This window comes from Henckelia pumila, chromosome 4 (genome assembly GCF_033568475.1).
Source record: "Henckelia pumila isolate YLH828 chromosome 4, ASM3356847v2, whole genome shotgun sequence".
NCBI classification, from domain to species: Eukaryota; Viridiplantae; Streptophyta; class Magnoliopsida; order Lamiales; family Gesneriaceae; genus Henckelia; species Henckelia pumila.
This window is the reverse complement of record NC_133123.1, coordinates 128,509,771-128,533,911: the sequence shown is the minus strand read 5'-3', so window position 1 is coordinate 128,533,911 and position 24,141 is coordinate 128,509,771. Positions and strand designations below refer to the sequence as shown.

Sequence of the window (24,141 nt, the reverse complement as noted above, 5' to 3'; positions counted from 1 at the left end):
TCCAAAATATTATTTTCAACGCACAAAAAAATTACAGCTCTGTTACTGAATGTATCTTAAATAACTACACTAAATAAAATAAATATAAATATAAATATAAATATAAATATAAATATAAATACTATCTTAAATTTCCGAATTAACCACCAAATTTTTACCCCTCCAGTTCGATGAAAATATACAAACTCATCTTTGTACAAGACCCATGGTCTATACACCAGAAGTAAATAAATAGCGACGTTTCCCCTGACGCAACTTTGTCAAAAAATGTGACATGCACAAAGACTATCTAGATCTAGTCTAAGTTGGAAGTAAAGAAAGTGCAGATTGGACCAAATTCCCTAAGTTGCTTCTCAAACTGGCAATAGTATTCGATAACTGCTCACCTAAGCTCGTTTGCTCCCCCGTCGATTCCCTTTCTTGCAGTTCTTGGAGTTTTCTTCCCAAATATGTTATAAGACAGGCATCCGAAACGTTGATTAAACTGAGGGAAGCATTCATGTTCATGAATCGTGTGATGATCACTCCAGCTAGAAACGACTGATCCGCCTTCACAAGCTCGGATAAAAACCATGGGAAGAGAATTTTCACGAAGAGAGAATCGAGATTTTCTTCATCTTTCTCACCTCCGATGATGCCATCGTGTCTTGTACTTGATGATCGAGCCTCCTGATACTGATGACAAAAGTTGCCAACCATGTAGCATAGGAAAGAGAAGGTGGTACCGTACGAGGTTTTGGTGATTATAGTGGATAAAATTCCTGAAGATAATACGAGAACAAAGAAGAAATGATCCCGAGTGAGGTTATCTGGTATGCCTCCTTTTAGCTTGTCTTCGACGACATCCAAGCACTGCAGCTGTATTGCTTTGTATGGAAGCATTAACGCCAATTTAAGAGCCAGAAAGCAATCCACCTCTCTTGCAGATTCGGTCAGCTTACGAGCATCGTCTTCATCCAGTAATATGACATTTCTTGTTGACTTTTGATCGAGCAATCTCAATAAGTCCTTATGGCTGGACAATGTTATCATTTTCCTGGTAATCGTCAACCAACAAGTATGCAGGAAATGGATCGAAAAAGTGTCGCTTCTCTCTCTCTCTTTCTCTGTCGACTCATCTCGAAAGCTTTCCCAGCCTTCGTCCCAGTCATCATTGCTCCAGTTATTTGCAGCATCAGACATCTCAGCAGAAGCACCCTCGTCAATTCGAGTCGTAAAGTGCCCATCCAACTCAGCCAACACATCCAGCAATGCGTTTACATGCAATGCAGTAGTGGCTGATTCTGACACTCTTACGAAGCAGGAAACAGCAGAGTCCACAGAAAGGATATCTTCTGGAACAATTTCCAGGTTAGGCGAGATCGTTGCAACCAACTGTGAAGATTTAAGGGCCACCAGGGTAATTGAAACGTCTTTCGCGTTTGGTTCGTCAGCAGAATTCTCAGGATATGCAGTTCGATCCTGCATATCATCCCATCCTTCCCATGGCAAAAGATACGCTGGCCATTCGAAAGACCGCAATTCCAGATTTTTCTTTCTACCAGAGATAAATTGCATGAGTACCAAGGCATGCACTCGAAGATGACTTGGCAGCTGCAAGTTGTCGGAGAAAATCGACAATCTATCCCAAACAGCAAGCCTAACGTTCCTAAGGTTACCCAAGTCTCCTTTGAATTTACTCAGAGACGATAGCAAGTAATGTAGACTTCGATTTTCGCTGGACCCAACGGTTAATTCTTGCAAAATGGTTTCCAATATACTCAGATACAGGTTTGGAAGATCTTGAACATTAATAAAACTTTTGGGAGCTGTTTCTGTCAACTCTGATCCAGGTGGGAGTTGTGATACAACTTCGGTGAACAATCGAGCGATAGATTCAAATTCGCAGCCTCCAAAAATCATTGCTCGGCAGAAGTTAAAGATTTCAACAGCAACATTACATATAACACCATAACCCACATAGTTAAGCACACTGGCCCAACCAATATTAGGGGATACCATCTCCTCGACCAGCAAACTCAAGAAAACTTCAAGACACATTGCTGAACATTTAGAGCAAAACCTTTGGCATGAAATATCCGATGGTGCCAACTTCTCCACATCATTCATCAATCTGAGCCAGAAATTTACAAGTTTAATAAGACACTCTTTCCCAGTTGAGTCAAAAGGAAAGTTCCATGATTTTTTATGGGCCGGGAAGATGACAGTGAAAAAGCGCTTCACTATGTCCAAGACACCTGGATGATCAACAAATCTAATATGCTTTCCACAAGCATCATATGTCAGCTCAATTTCATTTATGAAGATGAGCAAATCTTCAGACGTCTGAAAATGAGTTTCCCTCTCTGCTATAGCTTCTAGAGTTGACAAAGAGCTCGATATATAATGCACGTAGACATATTTCCATGATAAAAGACCCTCAGGTGCAGTGTCACCATATATATGAGCAAGGTTCTGAACCATTGTAGCTAATACATCCACGTTATTTTCATCAATTTGAGCACAAACTTCACTATTTAAGCAACCCAAGTTCAGATCTTGCAATCCAGCAATGTTTTTAAAATTTAGGTCCTTGATAAAAGAGACCTTAGTGCATTCCTGCTCAACACTTCTACAAAACTGCGCAAGCCAAAGGGCACTTGGTTGATTTCGCTCAATTGCAGGAGGTAATTCTTTCGACTCTTGAAGCCGCAAATAGCAGTCAGCGAGGAGACTGTAAATAAATGCAAGCCTCTGCTTGTCGCGCCCATCCAATGCAGGGTAGATAGATAACGTAATAACTTTAATGGCCTCTCCAGCAGAAGCAAGTATTTCTTCCCTAAAATGTGAAACTTCCTCCATGATGTTATCAACACTCCAAACCTCAGAAACAAGTATAGTCCCCAGGTAATACAGAAGCATCTGAATCAACAATGACATATAGAACATATTACAACATGTCAAAATATTAAAGTTTTCAACTGCTTATAATGACTACACAGCAAATAAGCATACCTTGTTGTGATCCAAGCCATAGGTATTAGCTAGAATTAAGGCCTCTTTCAATATATGCTTCTTCTCCAGTTTAACCGAGTCAATAAGTGAGAACACAGAACGCTGTATATAATCCATGTCTCCAGAAAAAAATCTGGAAGTTTCCACACCAGGAATTATTTTCTCCAGGACTCTCGATTGATCTGCTAGATGCTTCTGCTGTTCTAATTTGACTCTCCACTCATTCCAAAATGTTGATTGTGCTTCATGCACATTATTCCATTCATCTGTATTTTATTAAAAGAGAGGTTAATCATAATAAATTTCAAACAAAAAGCATGTAGAAGATAATTGAAAAACTAATCACCAACAACATTTGGACCAACAAAATTCTTCTACAATCACCTGAATTGAGTGATTTGTGTTTCTCTTTGAACTTACTCAGCAGCAGCTCTCTCCTCTGAGAAGGATTCTCACATTCTATGCCGTAATTGTGCAACAAGCTATATATCATCCCCATGTTCATTAGGCTGGAAAACTCATAATAGCTTCCCCTAAAACTCAGTTGTTCCTCAATTATTTCAACTCCACGGACAGCATCTATAAGATTTAAGAGAATAGAACACCCTACAACATCATCCACATCAGAAACAGGTGGTTCCATGATTGATTTAGCCAGTGAGGCAATCAAATCATCTCTGGGGATAAAACCATTCCTTGTCAACCACGATAAAATAGTCGCCACTGCTCTTGTCCTTGTGCTAACATTTTGGTATGACGAAGCTGAATCTGAAGCAATTTTTTTCCCAAATTCTGCCTCCTCACTCAGCTCATGCAAAAATGGGAGCCATGATGCAGCAAAAGATACAAGTTTCCCTTTCTCTCTAAAAAAAGACTCCCAATCAAATCCATTTTCTGAGAACATATTTTCAGCCACCATTGAGATAAAATTCTTCACCTTAGCAAACTGTGATTCCTGATCCTCAAAACTGACATCAACCATCTCCGAACTACCTCTATAGGATGAAAACTGTTCCAAAAATTCCGAAGGTTCTCTTCCAGTTAACGTAACCAGAGTTTCGCAGCAATCCCGCATGTCGAGATCTTTCCACTCATGGAGTAGCTCCCCAATCGATTCTTCATCACAATGGCTCAAAGCAAAACCTAATAGCAATTTTTGGGATTTTGAATCCATACTCTCAAGGACTTGACTTCTGGCAATTGCAGCACACAAGTCCCAAACGGAGCCATGACCCTTTTTGGCCAGCACAAGGCATAGATCAAAAGCCAGCTGTACATCTCCAGCAAATGCTGCTTCTCTTGCAATCAATTCTTGAACATTTGAAATATCTTCCTGTGCGCTCAGTCCAAGAAGTTTCGCAATTTCAATAAGGTCATCAACATTTAGATAAGCTCCACTTTTACCTGGGAGTGCCAACTTAATGATTTCCATAGGGTCTTTGATTTGCCTAAATGCCATTGGGAGAAGGTTGACTCCGAGATTCGGAAGTCTAACAGTAACAGCATCAATGACATCAGCCTCTACCCTGACAATTCTGCTGCCAGGAAAAATATTAAGGCACTCCTTGGCCTTCCAGATCTGGATATAACTTCCATAAGATTCAGTCAATTATTTAAGCAGCAGGTGTCGGAATAGACAATAGAGGTAATTTTAACTCTCAAAGCTTGCAACGGCAGAGGCTTAAAGGAAGTGTTGTAAAATGGAATAAATGGTAAAAATTAAAATTCAAAGCTACTAAGTAATGCATGACAGCAGCCAGAAGAGTAGCAAATAGCAGCACTAGCAAGAACACATTGGTTTAAGTTGGATTTTCGTGCTAATTAGCTCTATAGGAAAGCCAGAACGGCAAGACTATTGCAAAAATTTTCATGAAGTTTTACAATAAACAGTTGAAGGTGCTAAAAAAGATGCCACCGCGAAACACTATAAAATGTGCTGCTTTTACGCCTCATGCAAGCATTTCATTCCACATAAGACTAATTAAACTAATTTACACAACAATGTTAAATTGTTTAGCAAATAACCTGCAAGTATATCCATCTCATGGTACTTTCCAGTTAATAGGAAGCAATGTTAAGACTTACCTCGGGACAAGTAAGGCTTGGCGCTGAATAAAAATACTCTCTCGCTGCTTGGATAACTAGATTTTCTCCCTTCTCTGTTCCCAAGGCAACAGAACTGGTGCCTTTCAAATAATTCCTTGCTAGTGAAAATTTTCCAGCTTTAAGCAAAGCCCTGCAGAACTCGATCAACATGTATTCCAAGTCTAGAAAAGGAAATGCCTTTTCTTGAAGGGATTGTAAATCACGCCACATGCTTGCCCAATCATGGTCCATTCGGCCTGGCTGTGAACGAGTAAATTTGGAAAGTGCAAGGCGAATAATTTGTTTTGAACTCTTTTCATCTGCGCATGCATCCAGGAAAAAACTTATGGGCTTTGGAACCTGATCAAAAATTTAAAAAAAATTCTTTAAAAACATGCACTTGGTATATTGACAAGTAAACATGACAAAACTGATTGTTCCCAGGCATGCACATCGACAAAGGTATTCTCTCTATAAAGGTCACCATTGCAGAATTTTTCTGAAAGAGCAGGTCTCAAAAACCAAGTGAGGCATAAAACTGACTTCATAGTCTAAGGTAGTGTTTGGAAGAGTTTTAGGAAGTACTTTTTAGCTTTTCCTACACAAAATGTCAAAATTTTGTGAAGGAGAAGCTGAGAAGTGCTTCCTAGAAGCTCTCCCAAACACTACCTAATTTTCTTGTATTAAGATAAGTGATAAACATGCACCACAATCAAGACAAGACTTGCATATTCTGCTTTTCACTTCAAACTTTCCTCGATGTTGAAGAAAAGGCCATCTAAGACATTACATCCCTTCAATACCATTACATGTCAATATTTTTCTTTGGTGATATTCTTATGAAGCAGAACAATTTATTTCATGTTGGAAAGAAGAGAATCCATTTAAGGCATCACCAAATCAGAGTGCAGACAATATAAGACACGTAGATGAGATTGGTCTTTTTCAGTATCCACACAAATAAAAGAATATCAAAAAGAGAGAGGAAACATAATCAACACCGAAAGACAAAAAACACCCAGGAAAAGTAATCAACATCAAGCAACAGAAACAACTTGATAGTATGCCAAAAGTCTTCCGGCTTCAACATGGCCTTCCGCAAGTTTGAACCTTTGCTTGATTTCTTCACCTGAAAGATCTGTCAATCCAAAACATATTCAGTGATATTCAGCACTTCCAACTTTTAATCAAAACATAGATATTATAGTCACTTTTAAAAAAAAACATAGATATTATCGCACTATATTAAGACAGCCCAAAACTACGGATTCAGAATTTTTTGCAAACAATTGAATAGCTATATTTCACATATATTTTCACAGTTCAAACTAAAATTTTTTACTTTCATCACACCTTAATTTCTCATTATCATTGTAATCAACTAGAGGATTAAACTAAGCCTTTTACTTTCATCTTTTGGTAAACTTCAATTTTAACTATCTTTTTTTTTTATATAAGAAACGATAATATATTATATTATATACGAGAAAGATATAATTACAAAAGGCGAACAAGAAATCCACGAATGATGACAAAAGAAAAACCGAATCCCTAATCATATCAACAGTAAACAAAAGTCCAATCTCTTAATAATCTGATTTTAACTATTTTTAGTTTTACTCGATTTTCTCCATAAAATCATCCGGATTAATTCAGTTAAAGAAATAAAACAAAAACAAAAAACCAGGAAAGTCACAGCTCATCCTGTCAGAAATTGTTTCACTATTTTTAAGTTAAATCAAGTCTCAAGCTATAGTCCAGAATAACTTATTCTAGAAGAGGGTCGAGTAATTGACCACAATACCTGCCTAGGGTCATTTTTAAGTACTTGGTAATTCCCACTGAAGTTTTCAAATGCATACACTGAAGGCACATACATTTGAGATTGACATGCATACAGCCGGTCAAGACTATAAGTAAAATGTTATACTCGATTAACCATTAAAGAGTGTCGTCCTCAGAAATTTACCTCGCATCTGTGGAAGTTTAGACAGAATGGCAGACATGGTGCTCCATTGATTTACATCAGTGCATAAATATATACATTCAAGAGAGCAATCCACCAATTGCGTCTCATTTTTGAAAAATTGATTGTTTACAAAGCCCCTCCATGCTTCTTCAACTATTGTTAAGCACAATTCTAATTTATTTTGTGCTGCAATTTCCTTCAGCCATCTGTCCAAAAATGAATCTACATCCCTATCTAGCACCAGATAACCTTCATTTTCAGAAAATGTGTTCAATGAGAGAACCTTGTGCACAAAGGGAAGGGCCATTTTGTTTAATCTAGAAATTACATTATCTTCTCTGACACCCATTAGCATCAACTTGAATTTTTCATAATCTGGTAATTGTTCCCAAGCGGCAAGGCTCATAGAAAAGTGTCTTTCGTCTTCAATTTCATCAGCGTATATAAGTTGCTGCAAGTAAAAGATATCCCCACGAAACTGCTGCAATTCAGGGATCCCCTTATCAATCGCTGAATCAACCAAGTGCATACAACTGTCTATCTGACCACTGAGCTCGTCAATTTCTCTAGCTCTTTTCTTGTACCAAGAAGAAAGCTCAGCAATGGAAGGCCACTGAAATGCTGTGTATTTCATAAGGATGGGTTCAGTCATGATCTGGATAGTCTCATGCTTACTATGGGAACTGTTGATAAACGATACCATCTTCTCACATTCAACCCAATCCTCATCACGGAGGACAATAGTTGAAGGAGCAGAAATTCCTGGAAGCAGTTGTGCGTATGATTGAATTGGAATTGTTTCAGGTATAGCAGCTAAAACTTCCAATGTGGAGGGAATCAAAGAATATGGATGTCGTTTAAATAAAAGATTCAAGGCACCAATCTTCCCACTTTCTGCAAGTACTAAAGCAACCTTACTAATAGGCAAATCACGGAATCTGCCATACTCCTGCATAGAGAACCTGCAAAGCTAAGTCATTAAGCTGCAAGTCAGTGAAAACCACAATACTACTGTAAACCATAAACGGTGGATGAAAAACAGCAATTGTTTATCTTTATTCTTGTTGTAATCGTCGAAATGAAAACTTCAAAGATGCGAAACCTAGTTCTTTCATTTCATAACCAAGCCGATTGACAAGTAAAAAGGATGAAAAGGACAAGTAGCCCAAGAATTAAATGCTACTCCATGACAAAGAAACACACATTAAGGGAAAATTATCAGAGGGTCTTATGGAGGACTGTGCCAGACTCCCAAAATTCTCAAGATTTATCCATATGTTTCAGTTGACGGCGTCTGAAGAATTAGATCCCATTCACTAATGATATGATGAAATCCTAACAACATGATTTTGAATACATTTGCATACATGAAAACAGATTCTGTAAGCCCTGTTTCAAGCAAAACAAATTCCTGCTTGAGAAAACTAAACCTTAACACAGGTAATGAAGTTTCTCGCACCACAGATGGAAAATTATACAAATGAATTATAAAACAACAGATAAAGGTAATCTGTGACCACTTGTTATCACCTGCCCATGTTTATCCCAAGAAATGTCTCTAGCCTGTCTCTCAACCGTAATAACTTGAGTCTTACAAGACGAAACTCCCAAGTTTGCTTACACTCATTATCTTCTGACTCAGAAAATCTGTAGAAGTCTGTTATGCGGAGTCCAAAGGAAAGTAAAGTCCTCACTGCATCTTCTGTTGGTCCTGCTTTGTCTACACATTGAGAAAGTATGAAAACTTGGTCCTTGATCGTGGACAATATAGTATTTATCTCATGCACTCCTTGGATAGAAGATAACCATTGTGACTTTAGCACTTTATCTTTGTCCAGTCCATGACTATCAGCAAAATCAACAGCAGACTGATACTTATGGTCATTAATCATTTTATCATAGATTTCGGAAACAGATCTTTTTACCAATGACACTAAGCTCCATTCCAGCTTGGAAACATCAAATCGATTAGGCCCCACAAGCGTGACATTCTCAATAAGGCTAGCACCTTTTGCATCAGATGATCTATAGCTCTCTTCTCGCGAGGTAATATCTAAAAGAAAAACAAGCCCAGGGTATTGCTTTGTTCTTTCTAAAATGGGCATTGAATATACAACATCCTCTTTTGATGCAGTTACACAACTGAGAATGCCAACCATGGCAATGGTGCCATTTCTTTTTGCAACCATAACTATATCATCAGACCACCAGGTAAAATCCGCAACATCGGGAAAAAATTCTGCCCCGCTGCTTGATGTTTCATTCATCACATTTAAGTTGTGACTCTCACCAACAAAAAGTTTTGACAGAGAACAGCTTTTTTCGTCAAATTTAAAAGCAAACAAGCATCCTTCTGTGTCCAGGGTAGCAACAAATTTTCTGTGCGGTGAAAATAATATCTTTGGATAAGTTAGTTGACCGTGGCATCCTTCAGGTATGGCATATGATCCTTCAAAATTCGAAAACACTAATGGCTCCATTTGTGAATTTTTTTCCCTTCGCCAAAGAGAAACAATGCAAGATCCTAAAAGAAGATTTGACATAAAGTTAAAATATATATATTTTTTATGTCATTGTTTTTTTTCTCCGGAGAAAGAGTATATTATATGGGAGGGGAATGGTACCTAAGTTCCACAAGGACTTTAACTAAGAATTTCCGAGGGTTAAAAAAATGTTAAACCTAGTTCCAGACAAACATAACTAGTGACTGTCACTTTTTACCAGTCTTCTAAAAAGTGCGATTAAGCGTGAAGAGTGAGGAAAAAGCTTCACTTAGGGCAAAAGTAGTCAACCCTTTGTTTGACCATATTAATTAAGTTAAGCATATAAAAATGGTGAAAAAGCACACAAAATGCGAAAAAGAGTTAAAAACCAATTTTTTACAAAAAAAATTAGGATATTTATTTATTTTATCGCTTTTAACTTTTAAACTTTCTTTTAAATAATAAATATTTAATAACATTGAATTTTTAAACAAAAAACCCTTAAAAGCATCGAAATAAGTGTCTTGAACCCCTCCTTACTTTGTGACTAAGAGACAATACTTAACGTAACAGCGATCAGAAAAAGTTTAACTCCACACAATTTGTGATTTTTAAAACTTATGGTTTTGAACTTTTGATTAACTTGAAAATTTATTCTTGAAGTTTATATGTTATTTAATCTATTTATTGACTTGATCTCTCACTAAACCCGCTTAAACTTTTCAAGCTTGAATGTTGATCGTAATGCTTCGTTGCGCTTCACGCTTTTTATAATCTTGTTTTTTACCATGTCAAAGCCATTAATGGTACATAAACTATGAGAAAATCTTTCTGTTGGTTCAAAGTTCCTCCACAGCTACGTGTCTATTATTAGAAACAATCAGAAAAAATGATGCCATGATAAACAAATGAAAATAAAAGTTTTTAGATGTCATATGGACTATGGAGTGGAGAAAAGGAGTGAAAATAATACCAGAGCTCTTGTAAGATGTAGATTGCATATCTCCAGTGTTGCTGACTACTACAAGCAAAGACAGTTTTGGGCAATAATCGCAGCAGTACACATCCTGAAGACGCTGTCTTAGCATCGATGTGTTGTTCAAGGCCTGTGCTGAGAAAATGGATGCACTTGGATCCTTCGAGATCTCAATATCATGAAATGAACCATCCAAAAGAAAAATAGTGAAGGAACACCTGAAAAAATCATATTTTGGCTCAAATGCTAGAACTCGTGGAAAAGCTATCAATTGCAAGTAGCAACTTTGAATGTAATGAATGATATGAGAAGAAATCAAATGAAATAAGCTTACAAAGGAGACGATTTCTCATAAGTATTATCCTTCGCTATCAAACCAACGATAGGCAAGGTGATATTTAAATGCTTCTTGGCAATTCTAGTTATTTCCTCTCCATTTGGTTTGATAATGTAGATTGTATTCATATCATCCACAACACCTAGTAATTCATGAGATTCGGACCAAGTTCCGCATGTAAATGTGTCAGCATTCCCACCTGCATAAGGTAAACCAGAACAAATGAGAAATATTTTCCAGACAAATAAATGTTCTACAAATCAAATGGCATTGGAGATCTGCAAAGATCATCCTACAATGATGGAGCCAGTCTATCGCGTGGTGTACAAATGCCCACCTCGAATTTTGATTTTTTGTTTCATTACCTATAATGTATTATTTACACACCCTAGAAAGTTGTACGGATGTAAAATGTGATTGAAATAATAACACAATGTTATATTACTTTGATATATAAAAAAATACTACAAATCTATCTAAATTATTACATAAATTATCTCAGAATGTAAATAAAACTTAATGTGCAACAATGGAAGATTTTTAAATGATTAACAAGCATACATCTTTTATCAAATCATATGCATAATTACAAACAACTTCATTATGACTAAACAGATATCCTCCACACAATAATGTGTTTTATGTTTATTTATAAAATATACTTTTATTTTGTGTATGAATACTATGGTTACTGGGAAGAAAGGGGAGAATTCTGTGGGCAGCTATTACCCACTGCGTTTGTTGGTCAGCTTGGATGGAAAGAAATAGCAGGATCTTCGAAGACAAAGAAGTTTCGTTTGGAGAAATTTGGGATAAGATTAAGTTAACAGTTGCAGCTTGGATACATAATTTAACAGAATTCCGATCGTTTGCGCTTTCAGATTTGTATAGAGATTGGAGCCTAGTATTGAAGTAGTTTGTTTTTCTCGTAGTAGATTAGTGCTAGTTGTGGACCACTGGTTCACCTTTGTAATCAACCCTATTTTAATTATATAATATTTTACTTTTCTTATAAAAACAAATACTATGGTTACATAAATAAAATTTTATTAAACAATAAGATTTGTTAAAGTATAACAGTATATGAGGAGTTATGTTGTGATTTGTTCCATTGTGTAATTTTTATGAATAAAAAAGGGGCAAAGTAACAGTTTTTAGTTACATGAGTATCCGTCAAAAACTTTTATAAATTTCACAATACGCCATTTTATTTTTATTTTAAAGTCTGGCTCTTCCACTGCGTTGGGAGGCTGATGCAGATTACATGACCAATGAGTTTGATGAGGACTTAGAATTCGAGGAAAATTTTGACCCTTCATAGCCCTCGGTCACAAAAGTGTTGATTATAATCAGATTGAGACGAAGGTTCGTGAAGCACAAATAGATCACCAACTTTCATTATGGAAAAAATATATATTCATCTTAAGTTTCATCGTGATTGAATTTAAGGTATTAAGATTATACAGAAGTATTGATGACCCTAAAAGATTCCTCCCATTGTCCACCTGAAATGATTATGAGTCTGGTCGGGAAAATAAACTTACGATTAAAAGTCTATGGACATTACTTTCCAACACCATAGTACCTTAATGCATAAGAAAAAAGAGGCAAAATCATTCCAACAGGTGTAACATAGCACAGGATACAAAAGTCACGCTACAGCTTATTATCAATTTGAAGCTTTTGCAAGTACACATCATAAAATTCCATGATTTCACTCACTCTCGCTACTATATATTATGGGTGAGTTTGGATGTAAAGGTATTTAGTTTGAAAAAATACTAAATTAAATAGAATTCCCTTTTTAAAGTTCTTTTCAGATGGAACAAAAGTACTATACTGTTTTGGTATAATAGCTAAAAAAAACACTTGTTTTATATTTTCAAAGGGAAACTGAAGTAAAACTGGCACACATCCAGAACTTCTATAGTTCTATTGTGAGATTACAACCATTCCACATTTAATTAAGAGACCAGTATATCTTACAATGAAAAGTTCCCACTGGCTCCTGGTAATCATCACCCTTCTGCAAAATTGTTATTTGATTTCTGGAAGCTACAGCAACATAAACACCTTCTTCAGATACAAACAAGGATGCTAATCTTCTCAGTCTTCTCGGTTTCTTATAGTCGCTCCATCTCTCTTTAAGCTGTGTAATGCCTTAGTAGAGTATAGGAAATAAATGCATCAGAATAAGGAACAACAAAAGCACCACAAAGACACAAATAACGCAACTTCTATCGCACAATGAAGAATAGACATGATCCAACAGCTGATCAGATAAACACAATGAAACTAATCAATATCTAAAGGATCTCATCACTTTGTATTGTGTACTGGTTAAGGGTAGTGGACAAAACTAATCTTGAGCTACAATTTATGACTTCTCTAGAAGGCAACATTCGTTTACATGATTTTGTTTCAGATTTTCACTCTTCTTCAGGACCTGGCCATACTCAAATAGTTTATTCATTTGAAAGAAAAGACGCCATTAAGAACTCTTTGTTCTGGTAACGAGGACTATGACAATGAAGTCCGATAGAACAACTGCACATTTTGATACCGAGATCTGTACAAGGCAGACATAATTTATATTATATTCATCTCTCCCCCGTAAGCAGTTATTCAAAGAATAACTCACTTATAATTCATCCTTGTGTCGTCAATAGCAACTCACTCGAGTATTTTCCAACTTCTTTTCACGCTGAAGCACAAATCTTCCATCCGATTAACATTCAGAAGCGGAGTTCAAACAACTTCATTACGGGAAGCAACTTCTTATGACTTAACACATCCCCTCAATAACATTCTTTAATAGAGGATCAAAATGGTAAAAGAAATAAAATCATACGCCAGTTATTAAACTCCACGGACATGCATTTTCACTAAGCCTGAAAATTTTCAACATGATGAGCACTGGCGAGGTGTTGGATTTGATTCTTGCTGCTGGGATGTTTAAATTGACATTTTAATGACCCTTTTCTGCTGATCGCAAACTGGCTGTATTTAAATGATTGTTCTATGATATGTCAAAACGCTATGCACATGCCAATCTTCCAAAATTCAATTCAGGCACAGAATCTTTTCTTAAACCGATCAAATAACAAAATCATAATAGATCAAATCAATAAATTCTTAAATCCAGAGAAAATGAAATTCACCTCGAAATGGGAGAAACGAAAGTATACTTCCTCCGCCACCATCTTCATTTAGCTTGAGCAATCAAATTTCAACCGATTACATTGGCATATAATATATCCGAATAAGATAATCAAGTACTCAAAGCAACTAAAGATAGTACCTGTTGCTGCGGTGGATAATTGGAACAGAACGGTCTCGAAGCGTGGCGGCGCGTCTCGAAGAGCGCTTCCTGCACCGTATCCTCCATGTTCTTACACGAATGCGACGCAAAAAATTTCAACCTACTCGTATATATATGTGCATCAAAGCTACGGCTAAATTTCAGTCGTCTCGCCTCGATCTAAATTCTCATGCCGGAAAATCGCACGGAACTGCAGAACACTGTAGGGAAGATCGATAGTCGTGTGAAGATTAGAACTTAGAAGCGCATGGACCTACACGACTTCAACATCACGGAAATCCTATGCTCGATCGAGATTCCGTACAAGTTCTATGCCATTGGCCCAGAAGTTTCGTATTATGGGCCTTTACAAGCAAGAGCAAGCCCAAGCCTGGTTGATTGCCATCTGGAATTTGAATCCAATTTTGTTACCATATGATGATAGCAGGATTGCTATATTAATATATATAATATTAAATATTGGGATAATTGCATACACTATTTCTGTTAAATATCGAGATTGCTAAAATTCTCTATGAAAAAAAAATTATCTATTAGTTCCTTGTGTTTTTTTAATCTTGAGCACATACCCCCTATGTTTTCAAATTTTGAGCACACAACTCCTTGTTCATACATATTTTCAGAGGTATTTGTGCTCGAAATTTCAAACACAAGGGGTTAATAGTAATATGAGTTTTTCAGCAATCTCATGCAGTGTTCTAAAAAGCGCGCTTAAGCGCCAATTAAGCGCGATTAAGCGTGGAGCGTGAAGAAAAAGCTCCGCTTTGAAGCAAAGCGAGGAAAAAGCAGTGAAATCATAGTTTGACTGGATTAAGCGTAATTAAGCGAGCTTAAGCATGATTAAGCGTATTTTTTTTATTTTTTATTAATTTTGAAGGTATGTATGGTTTTTTAAATAATAAATTAGTTTTAGAATTTAGATGTTTATTTTTTAAATTTTAATTATGATTAAGCGTATCTGACAATGATTTGGTCAATATTTAACATTTTTATACGGTCTAATTGCAAAAACAACTAAAGATTGTAATTTTGATATTTTTTATTATTTTATAAATATGAGAATAAATGCATTAGACTTAAATTTATCATATTTATGAATTATTTTATCTATTTATTAGTTTGAGATAATTAAAATTACACTAAAAATCAAAAACGCTTTTTCACGCTTAAACCCGTATTAATCCAGCTTAAGCCTGAAAAGCTTGGAACTTGCCATTCACGCTTCGAACCGCTTCACGTTTTTTAGAACCTTGATCTCATGATATCACAGAGGTAATATATGCAATTATCCCTTAGATATTTGATGTGAAAGGGATGAAATACAATTTTCACAAAAAATCATGCGCTGCCGTTTCATGGGTCAGTTTTATGAGAAATATTTTCTATTTTAGTTATAAAGAAAACATATTATTTTTTATTTTTTTATTATAAAATATAAATATAGGTAGGTTGACATGTCTTACGATTAAAGATTCGTACGATAGTCTCACAAGAGCATTACTCTTATATTTTTTTTTATATTTTAACCTTATATGATTTCATGTTTTTGTATTTTTTTGTTAATTCATGGTATGAGTTCACTAGTTTCTATTCTTAATCATTTCTCACCGATAATAATTTTCGTTTACGTACCATCATTTTTAGAGTTGTCACAATGGGTTGGGTTCACTTGATTGGTTTCCTTGCCTAACTAAATAGGTAGGTTGATGATTTGACAATTTTTTAACCCACTCAGATGGTGTGCTAGCCCGTCAAGTGATGGGTTGTCCCAACCCGCCCCAACCTACTAAATACAACTAAAAATTTGTGGGTCGGCTTGCCTGCCATCTTGTTTAGACAGCTCTATTAGCACTCCATTTAAAAAAACAACTATAAAATTTAAAAAACACAAATTAGCGGATTAATTTACAACAAGATTGGAAATGAATACATGTCATTCACGTTACCAAACATTCAACTTTTCCAAATTAATACAAGTGAAATTGGTCATAGGTTTTCAAATATATTTATTGGTTAAAGCAACATTTATTATTCGTTTAGATATTATAATTTATTGAGAATTGTGGCTATAATTTGGCCGGATGGGTTGGAAATTGTCAACTAACTATTTATTTTATTTGTGGGATGAGTACAACTCATTTTAGCGTATCTATATCTATATTTATATTTATATATATATCTATATCTATTACAAGAACGTATCTATCTTTTGAATGCATATTGGATAAACACACTGCATACATGTCAGCTAAAAAAATTTATTATCAAATCATTTACGAGATGTTCAATCGAAAAAGTATTGGTAGAAAAATTCAAATTCGTGATTTAATTCTCTCTCCTTTTTAATTTTTTGTACATAAAGTTTATATATATAAATTAAATATAACAAAAAATAATAATCCACCTTCCCACCCACCCCAATTATATTATTTGACCACAATTTCCACTTCTTTTGTCTTCTAATATCAAATTACGATATTTCGATTGTTTTACTCACGTAATTTAAGCGCTCTTTCAGTAATATATATATATATCACCTGTGTCGATTATTAAACTTTGATTTCAAAATTCTATAATAGATTGTTGGACTTCGATTTCCAGCATGCTTGTAGGAATGTTTTTTTTATAAATTGGGTTTTTCCGATTTTGTTGTGTGATCAAAATTAGCGTGATGCTTATTTAACTAGACTCATGATGCATGTTAGCTCTTCTAGTGTCCACAGCTTCAACAGAACATGCATTTTTACCAATAAATATCAAAATGAATGGAATTAAAAAAATAAATAAATAGAGAGAGAGAGATAATGAAAGATGAATTTTCATCTAGTTCATTACTAACTTTTGGTACTAACTCAAGGATCGATAAATTTGAAGTATTATCTTGTATAACTTAAAATATCTAAGTTGTGATTCGTTTCCATACCTACAAAGAAAAGTATATGGGGCATGCGAACTATTACTTTGTTATTGCAATTGATGTTCGAGTTGGTACACGATGCGTCAAATATATATATTGTAATATTAAGTTTAGTCGTCAAATACACGAGACATTTTTTGTGATCCATTCACGAAGAAGTTGGTTAGGTCCCCTCTTGAATGGATCTATCACCAATGAATTAATGAACCAATCATCTCGGGAAAGAATATATTAAAAAAAATTCTGGTGTGAATTGATGAAGACACAAGAAACACCAATAAACATGACATATATTCTGATCTCCATCAAATTATGCGGAATATTTATCACATCTCCCCTCCTACTTGTAAGTTGTATGTGAGTGGATCACGTTTCAAATCGGATCGCGGATAAAAACAGGGATTGTTGCGTCTATATCAGATTTTTCATAAAATTGTTCCCCTTTAATTTTAAATATATATACTATTTACATTGTATTACATAACATGAGAGCTTTAGAGTAATTATTTTTTGTGTTTAGATCTAACGTGAAAAAAAAGTATTAACATTCATTAATTTGAAAAGAAAAAAAATCATGTTTAAATAATTGTTCAAACACACAACTCGTACATACGGACATTAGTTTCTAAATAATAAATAAAACATCTGGCGTTATTAATTAATTTATTAGCACTTTTTTCATATCCGCAAGGACCGCAACAATATTGATTTAAAGCAGAAACAAATAAAATGAATTAAACCACTTCCAACTAATACTTTTATGTCCAAAATGTTATTTTTCCATTACAAAAATATTATTTTTATCAGTTATGCTATGAAAAACTATTTTGTAATATATGTTGATTCGAGTGAAGAGTATTATACATTTATGTCAAAAATATATATTGTAATATACGTCGATCTAAGTGAAAAATATTAATTTTTATATAAAAGTATTATTTTTCACTACATATATATAAATCATATGAACTACTATCATAAATATAGATATGACGTTGACACGACAAAAAATGGAGAAGCGACACAAAAAATAGCTAGAAACCAAATATCAGTAAACATATTGTGGGTGGAAGTTATAAAATATATAAATAAAATTACAATTTTTATTTTTTTAGTTGTAATTTGAATTCTAGTTTCCGAATCGAATTAATAAACAAATTATCTTAATCTTATTAACTTATTTACTGTACCCAAAAAAAAATTCATGACCAAAAAAGGATAAAATGGACCCTTTGTAGTGTACTTGGGATCGATAGAGAAAATTATTTAAACAAGAAATGAAATTTATGTTTGAGGAATAAGATTGGCCGGGGGTTTTAAAATTATTATTATAGATTTTATAAAAAATTAAACAAATATAATTTTTTTAAATAAACATAACGATTGTTTAAAATTATTATTATAGATTTTATAAAAAATTAAACAAATATAATTTTTTTAAATAAACATAACGATTTAAATAATTTGAGCTTATTTTGATTTATATATATATATATATATATATATATATATATTTAAAAATATAGTTATATTTGATATTTTGATTATATGTATATATGTTGTTGTTTAGATTTTAAACTTTGTTAAATATATAATTTTATTATTTATAAACATATGTAATATATTTAAAATTTTAAATATATTGTCTAATATATTATATGATTATTTTATATAAGTTATTATCGATATAATTATAAAAACAATAATTATTACTTGACTAATTCTTATTTTAAAATTAAACATCATTACTCCTATTTAAATTGATTATATATATATATTTAATTATTTTTTCATCAATATTAGTAAAATTTTTTATTTTAATTGTGCTTTAAAATTTAAAGTTGCATTCAACTAAACAAATGTTTTTTTTTTTTTGACGGGTAAAAACTTGTAATATTATTAATCACGATGAAGTTGTTTAATTACAAGATCTACCAACCAAACCGGAAAAGTTCCATACTCCCAAATCGTAAGATTTTGGGAAGGAAAAGAAAAATGCGCAATAGAATGAGCAACCATGTTCAATGATGGACGAACATGAAAAACTTTCGCATCTTGAAAACACCCGAGCAAAGAAGAAATATCTGTAGCGATAGCTCCAATATAGCTACGATCATCCTTCGGACAAGTGACTGCTCGCACCGCTAGAAGAAAATCAGAATAAACTTGAAGAAGCCCATATCTTCGATCCTTAGCCAGAAGCAACCCCTCCCTTATTGCAATCAATTCAGCATACACCACTGATTGGGGTTTTTTAATTTTCTTTCCAAAAGCAACAACAATCTTACCCTCAGTATCACGAAACAGCCCACCAATTGCAAAGTTATTTGAATCAATATTATAAACCGCATCCACATCGAGTCTTAGCCATAGGGGAGGTGGCGCAGTCCAGCGAGAATTATTACCCAGTACACTATCATTGCGGAAATTGAGCATTGCCGTAGATGCTTTACGATGTTCTTCAAGTAAGATCCCTCCCTTATAAGCCGAAACAATATCATTCAATCTCTCCTTGTCATGAGCGATCCTGTTTCTATCAAGCCAAATAGCCCAAGCTCTCATAATAAATACCTCCAAATCTGCTCTGTCCACTGATTCTTTCAAGCACATAAAAATGTCTATAATCCCTAAATGCCTTATCATCTTCAAAACGGGCCAGAATGGAGTCTCTTTCCAACAACTCTTAATTTTTGAACACCATAGCAACGCGTGTTCAGTAGAATCATTCCCAGATTTACAAAGAGGACAAAATTCAACCATAGGCACATGATGTGATATTAAATTCTTAGAAGTTGGAATAATATTTTGCATTGTTCTCCACCAGAAAATTCTAGCTTTAGGAGGTATAGACAAACTCCAAATGAAATTCCACCACTTTCTCAAGAAATAATCAGAGCAATTTCGTGGGGGTTCATAAGCTTCAATCTCAACTTTGTAACCTTCACGAACCGAGAATTTACCTTTGATATCCGAGTTCCAATACCGCAAATCCACCTGTGAAGAATAAATCAGTGGGATATTGATAATTTCTTGAGCAGTATTAGTATCAAATAAAGATGTTATCAGCGATCTATTCCAATTTCCATCTAACATGAGTTGATTAACAGTGGCAAGACGATCTTGACCACTTGGTTCTGGAATTCGATCTCTCAATCTAGGAACCCAACGATCCTGGTAGATTTTAATACTCTCGCCTTTTTCCAACACGCCATCTAATTCCTTTCTCAAGTAGGGATCGACTCCACATCATTGAGCGCCAAATAAAGGAAGGATTACTACCGAGTTGTGCATCCATTATATCTTGGTGTCTAAAATATCTTTCTTTCAAGACTCGACTTACCAGCGATTGTGGCTCTTCAATAATCCTCCATATCTGCTTGGCTAAAAGAGCTTTATTAAAAGGCACCATTCTACGAAACCCCATTCCACCCAAACATTTTGGTGTGCTTAATTTTTTCCAAGACTGCCAGTGAATTTTCTTTTTTCCATCGTTAGTGCCCCACCAAAAATTAGCACACTCACGTTCAATCTCCTTGCAGACCGAATTCGGAATACGGAAACACGACATAGCATAGTTTGGGATTGATTGCAACACAGACTTGATAAGAATTTCCTTTCCACCCAAAGAATAAGCTTTTGTACCCCACCCTTGCAACTTTTTGATAACCCTCTCCACAAGATATCGAAATTGAAGTTTCTTACCTCTAACCGAGAATGTTGGTAGACCCAAATATACATCATGACCTTGCACAATCTGGATTGAAAGAATTGATTTGATCTGATTCGCAAGATCTGCATTCACTTTAGGACTGAAAGATAGAGAGGATTTAGTGTAGTGACCCGTATCTGTGATTAACGATTAATGAGTAATTAATCATGTAATCATGTTTGGGTTAAGTAAAACATGATTAAGGAAATTTTAGGAGGATTAACGGAGCCCAAAAATGGATCCAGGACACTCGAAATTGGTTTAGAGGGTTCCAAGACTCGAGTGGGATCGGAAGCAACGATCTAGGATCGGAGCGTCCGATCGACGATCGGAACGTCCGATCAAGAACGGAGCTTCCGATGGCTGTCGGTGACAGGTGTGTGGTTGCATGTGGACCGAATTGACACGTGGCGAACGGAGCGTCCGATCGAGGAACAAAGCTTCCGATCTGCCGGAACGGAACGTCCGATCGAGGAACGGAACTTCCGATCGACGTCTATAAATATAGGGTCCGAGCTCCTCATTTCTTGCCAATTCCGAATTCCTCTCCTTCGCCCCAGTAGCTCTATTTAGGGCTTTGGGTACTCTTATTTTAGAGTTGGAGTAGGAAATATATTTTAGTATAGTCAGAAAATGTCTGACATAGTAGCGGGACAATGCTCGTGTAGCGGAGCAGTGCTCGAAGCTGTGGAGCTGCAGCAGGGGTGTGCCCCTAGTTGCGGGATAGTCGCCATCAGTGGGCTGACGACGGACTCAGGTATAGCTATGGTCTCCTTAAATTATTTAGGAGTATGCAATAGCTTAATTAAGGCTTTTAGAGCTTATTGAATGATGCATGGATATTTGCATTGTAGAGTTGATGATAGGCTTGAAACCTAGAGTGGGACTGCTAGGATTTGCCTGTAGTGAGGTACGTTAGTACTGACTGAGATGACCAGCATGATATATATTATATTTGTTGCATGAGTATGTGCTATATGTTTTACCATGTTTTACGGCTTTAGCACATGCATATGTTTTTACGGAGACTGCATCGGGATGATGTGAGTCATGATAGTTTCCATCAGTCGAGGCGATTCTTCCTGAGGATTCGTGTCTTGGGAATATACGAGTACCATGCGGAGTCGCTCTCTAGCCCGGTACTGTGTATTCCAGGCGCCCAGAGAAAGTGATTTAACCCTGATTTTTAAAGTCACTTATGTGTTGCATATAATATATATATATATCATTGCTTTCGTATTGAGCTTAGAGCTCACGTCCAGTGTTTCTGTATGTCTGGACACCCCATTCGACGGGGCAGTTGTAGGTGCATGGTTGGGCACCAGGAGCTTGGAGTAGCCAGTGACCAGTGAAGACAACAGGATTTAGCTGTAGGTTTTGCCTTTAGACTTAGTTATTCGATTGGGTTGTATAATCGAATTTATTTAACCGGTTGTATTCTGTCGGTCTGCTTTTATTTAAGTCTTCCACAGTAATTTCTTTAATGCATGTTCATTTATGCTCCTAACTCTGATTAGGTAGTGGATCCGGGTTGGGTCGCTACATTCATTGGTATCAGAGCATATACATGCAAGAGACTTGGGATATAGTACTGAGACTTTGGATTATCCTTGTAGGATTGGTGAGACCTAAGGATTATTTGGTTCTTCATTGCCAAGGTTTGCGGCATAAGTCTTCGCTATAAGGAAGGCAACAGTGATGAGAACACCGGTAGTAGCATGAATATGCTGACTACAGTTCATCATTTGATGCATTGGGATGCTGATCAAAGAACATATGGATTCCAGCAGGAAAAGACTGGGAGTGAAGAAAGAGAATATCACGTCAGATATCTCTGAGGGCTTTTTGGAACGAATGGTGTGTAATAACCCATGTGGTTCCAGTCCGAAGAGATTCTCCACTCGTAGTTGGAGAGATTGTCATTTAAACTCATGCAGAACATGGTTTTGCCGGTGTGCGTATATCGATGCTTTTGGTACGCGTACGGGAAACTTCATGTTCAAAAGCATGATTTAGTTACAAGAAGAAAGCTGACGGTAGATCGTGAGCATAAGAGGTCAATTGACATGCACTGACGCAGAGCATAGCTGGTTAGCTAACACGTGCCATTTCTCCGGAGTTTTTTGCGGGAGGACATGTAGAGAGACTTGGACGGGAGTATGCTTGTATCGATGCGTATGTTGATTAGAAGCTTCATGCTCAAGGAACGAAGACTAGTACGATGATTTAAATACTGTATTGTTGTAGTTGTAAACAGTGTTTCAGTTGTAATAAATCATCAGATTCGGTTGTATCATTCAAGTTATTGATTGTACATTTTGTATTTTCGGAATACTGTAATTGTATTACATAGGGATTGTAATCAAGAAATTGTACATAACTTGAAGTAATGATACATGTTTTTATTAATCTAGCAATTCGTGGATGATTGCATGTTTTGCTAAGTTTAGCATTGATCCTAGTTGATTAGTGTTCAACTGTGGTGACTCATGGGATTTGAGTAGGGCCAACGGTGATTGTTGACTTGCGGTTAGTCTAGGTGTTTTCCTAGGATTGACCTAGTTAGTCAGTGGACTAAGATAGTGCCAGCGATGGGTGGACTCATCTAGAGGCATGGGAATATTGTTCGTTTTCGGACATTGGATTTTGTTCTAGTTTGTTTTCTTAGGACAGTAGACTGTCTGACCTTTGTTAGGTTGAGACTTGCGATGATGGGATTTCATCAGGATGCCAGGTCGAGTATATACCAAGAGTTGTGGACTATGATCATGACTAGACGTGATGGGGCGCGACCCTATGCCAGTGTTACTCTGGGAGTCTTTGCACTTCAGAGGATTACCTGGGAGCCTTTTGTGCTTCAGGAGATGGCGGTGGGAAGGCTACTCAGTCTAGGGATTTGGCAGTAGTCACAACAGGGTATGACCTTGGATTAGATATCACAGGTTTGATATTGATGGTTCGATATCGTCTGATGTGTCAGAGATATCAGTGATAGTGTTCTGCTATAGGAACTAGTCTTGGAGGGATTTCCTTGACAAGTGTGTGCTCTGAGCAGATAGATTTAATTTTTGACCGATGATTACTGCTAGACGTGGGGATCTAGTAGGTGGATGGAATTCTACCAACAATGACTTGTGGTTGTCATCAGAGTTGTGGATAAAGTTTCCTTGAGATAAGAATTATCCGAGATCCAGGATGGGATGCAGTTTCGAGACTTCGACTCGAATACAAGAATTACTTCATGATGATTGATTTCATCAAGTGTTGGATCATATGATAAGTATTGTACAAAGATTATTGAGATCTGAGGGAAGCATGGCCTATACCCGTGAAGCCTTGGTGGTTGTCC

At 35.8% G+C, this 24,141-nt stretch overlaps 1 protein-coding gene across 1 annotated transcript; it reads right to left on the bottom strand.

Moving 5' to 3' along the window:
- Nucleotides 1-85: 85 nt before the first annotated feature.
- On the bottom strand, nt 86-14,593 carry LOC140863561 (MAG2-interacting protein 2). The gene is made up of 12 exons (XM_073267081.1): nt 14,146-14,593; nt 14,006-14,057; nt 12,831-13,004; nt 10,842-11,043; nt 10,505-10,725; nt 8,579-9,572; nt 7,049-8,010; nt 6,135-6,217; nt 5,080-5,439; nt 3,379-4,573; nt 2,995-3,260; nt 86-2,901 (listed from the first exon to the last, which is right to left on the bottom strand). The coding sequence occupies exons 1-12, from the start codon at nt 14,230-14,232 to the stop codon at nt 301-303; spliced, it is 7,197 nt and encodes a 2,398-aa protein (XP_073123182.1). The 5' UTR covers nt 14,233-14,593; the 3' UTR covers nt 86-300.
- Nucleotides 14,594-24,141: the final 9,548 nt, after the last annotated feature.

Coding starts and splice junctions, on each gene's coding strand:
- LOC140863561 (XM_073267081.1), bottom strand. CDS start 14,232: ATGGAGGATACGGTGCAGGAAGCGCTCTTCGAGACGCGCCGCCACGCT. Junction 8,011..8,578: donor CTTGGGATAAACATGGGCAG/GTGATAACAAGT, acceptor TTAGCTTTGCAG/GTTCTCTATGCAGGAGTATG. Junction 6,218..7,048: donor TAAACTTCCACAGATGCGAG/GTAAATTTCTGA, acceptor TTGGATTGACAG/ATCTTTCAGGTGAAGAAATC.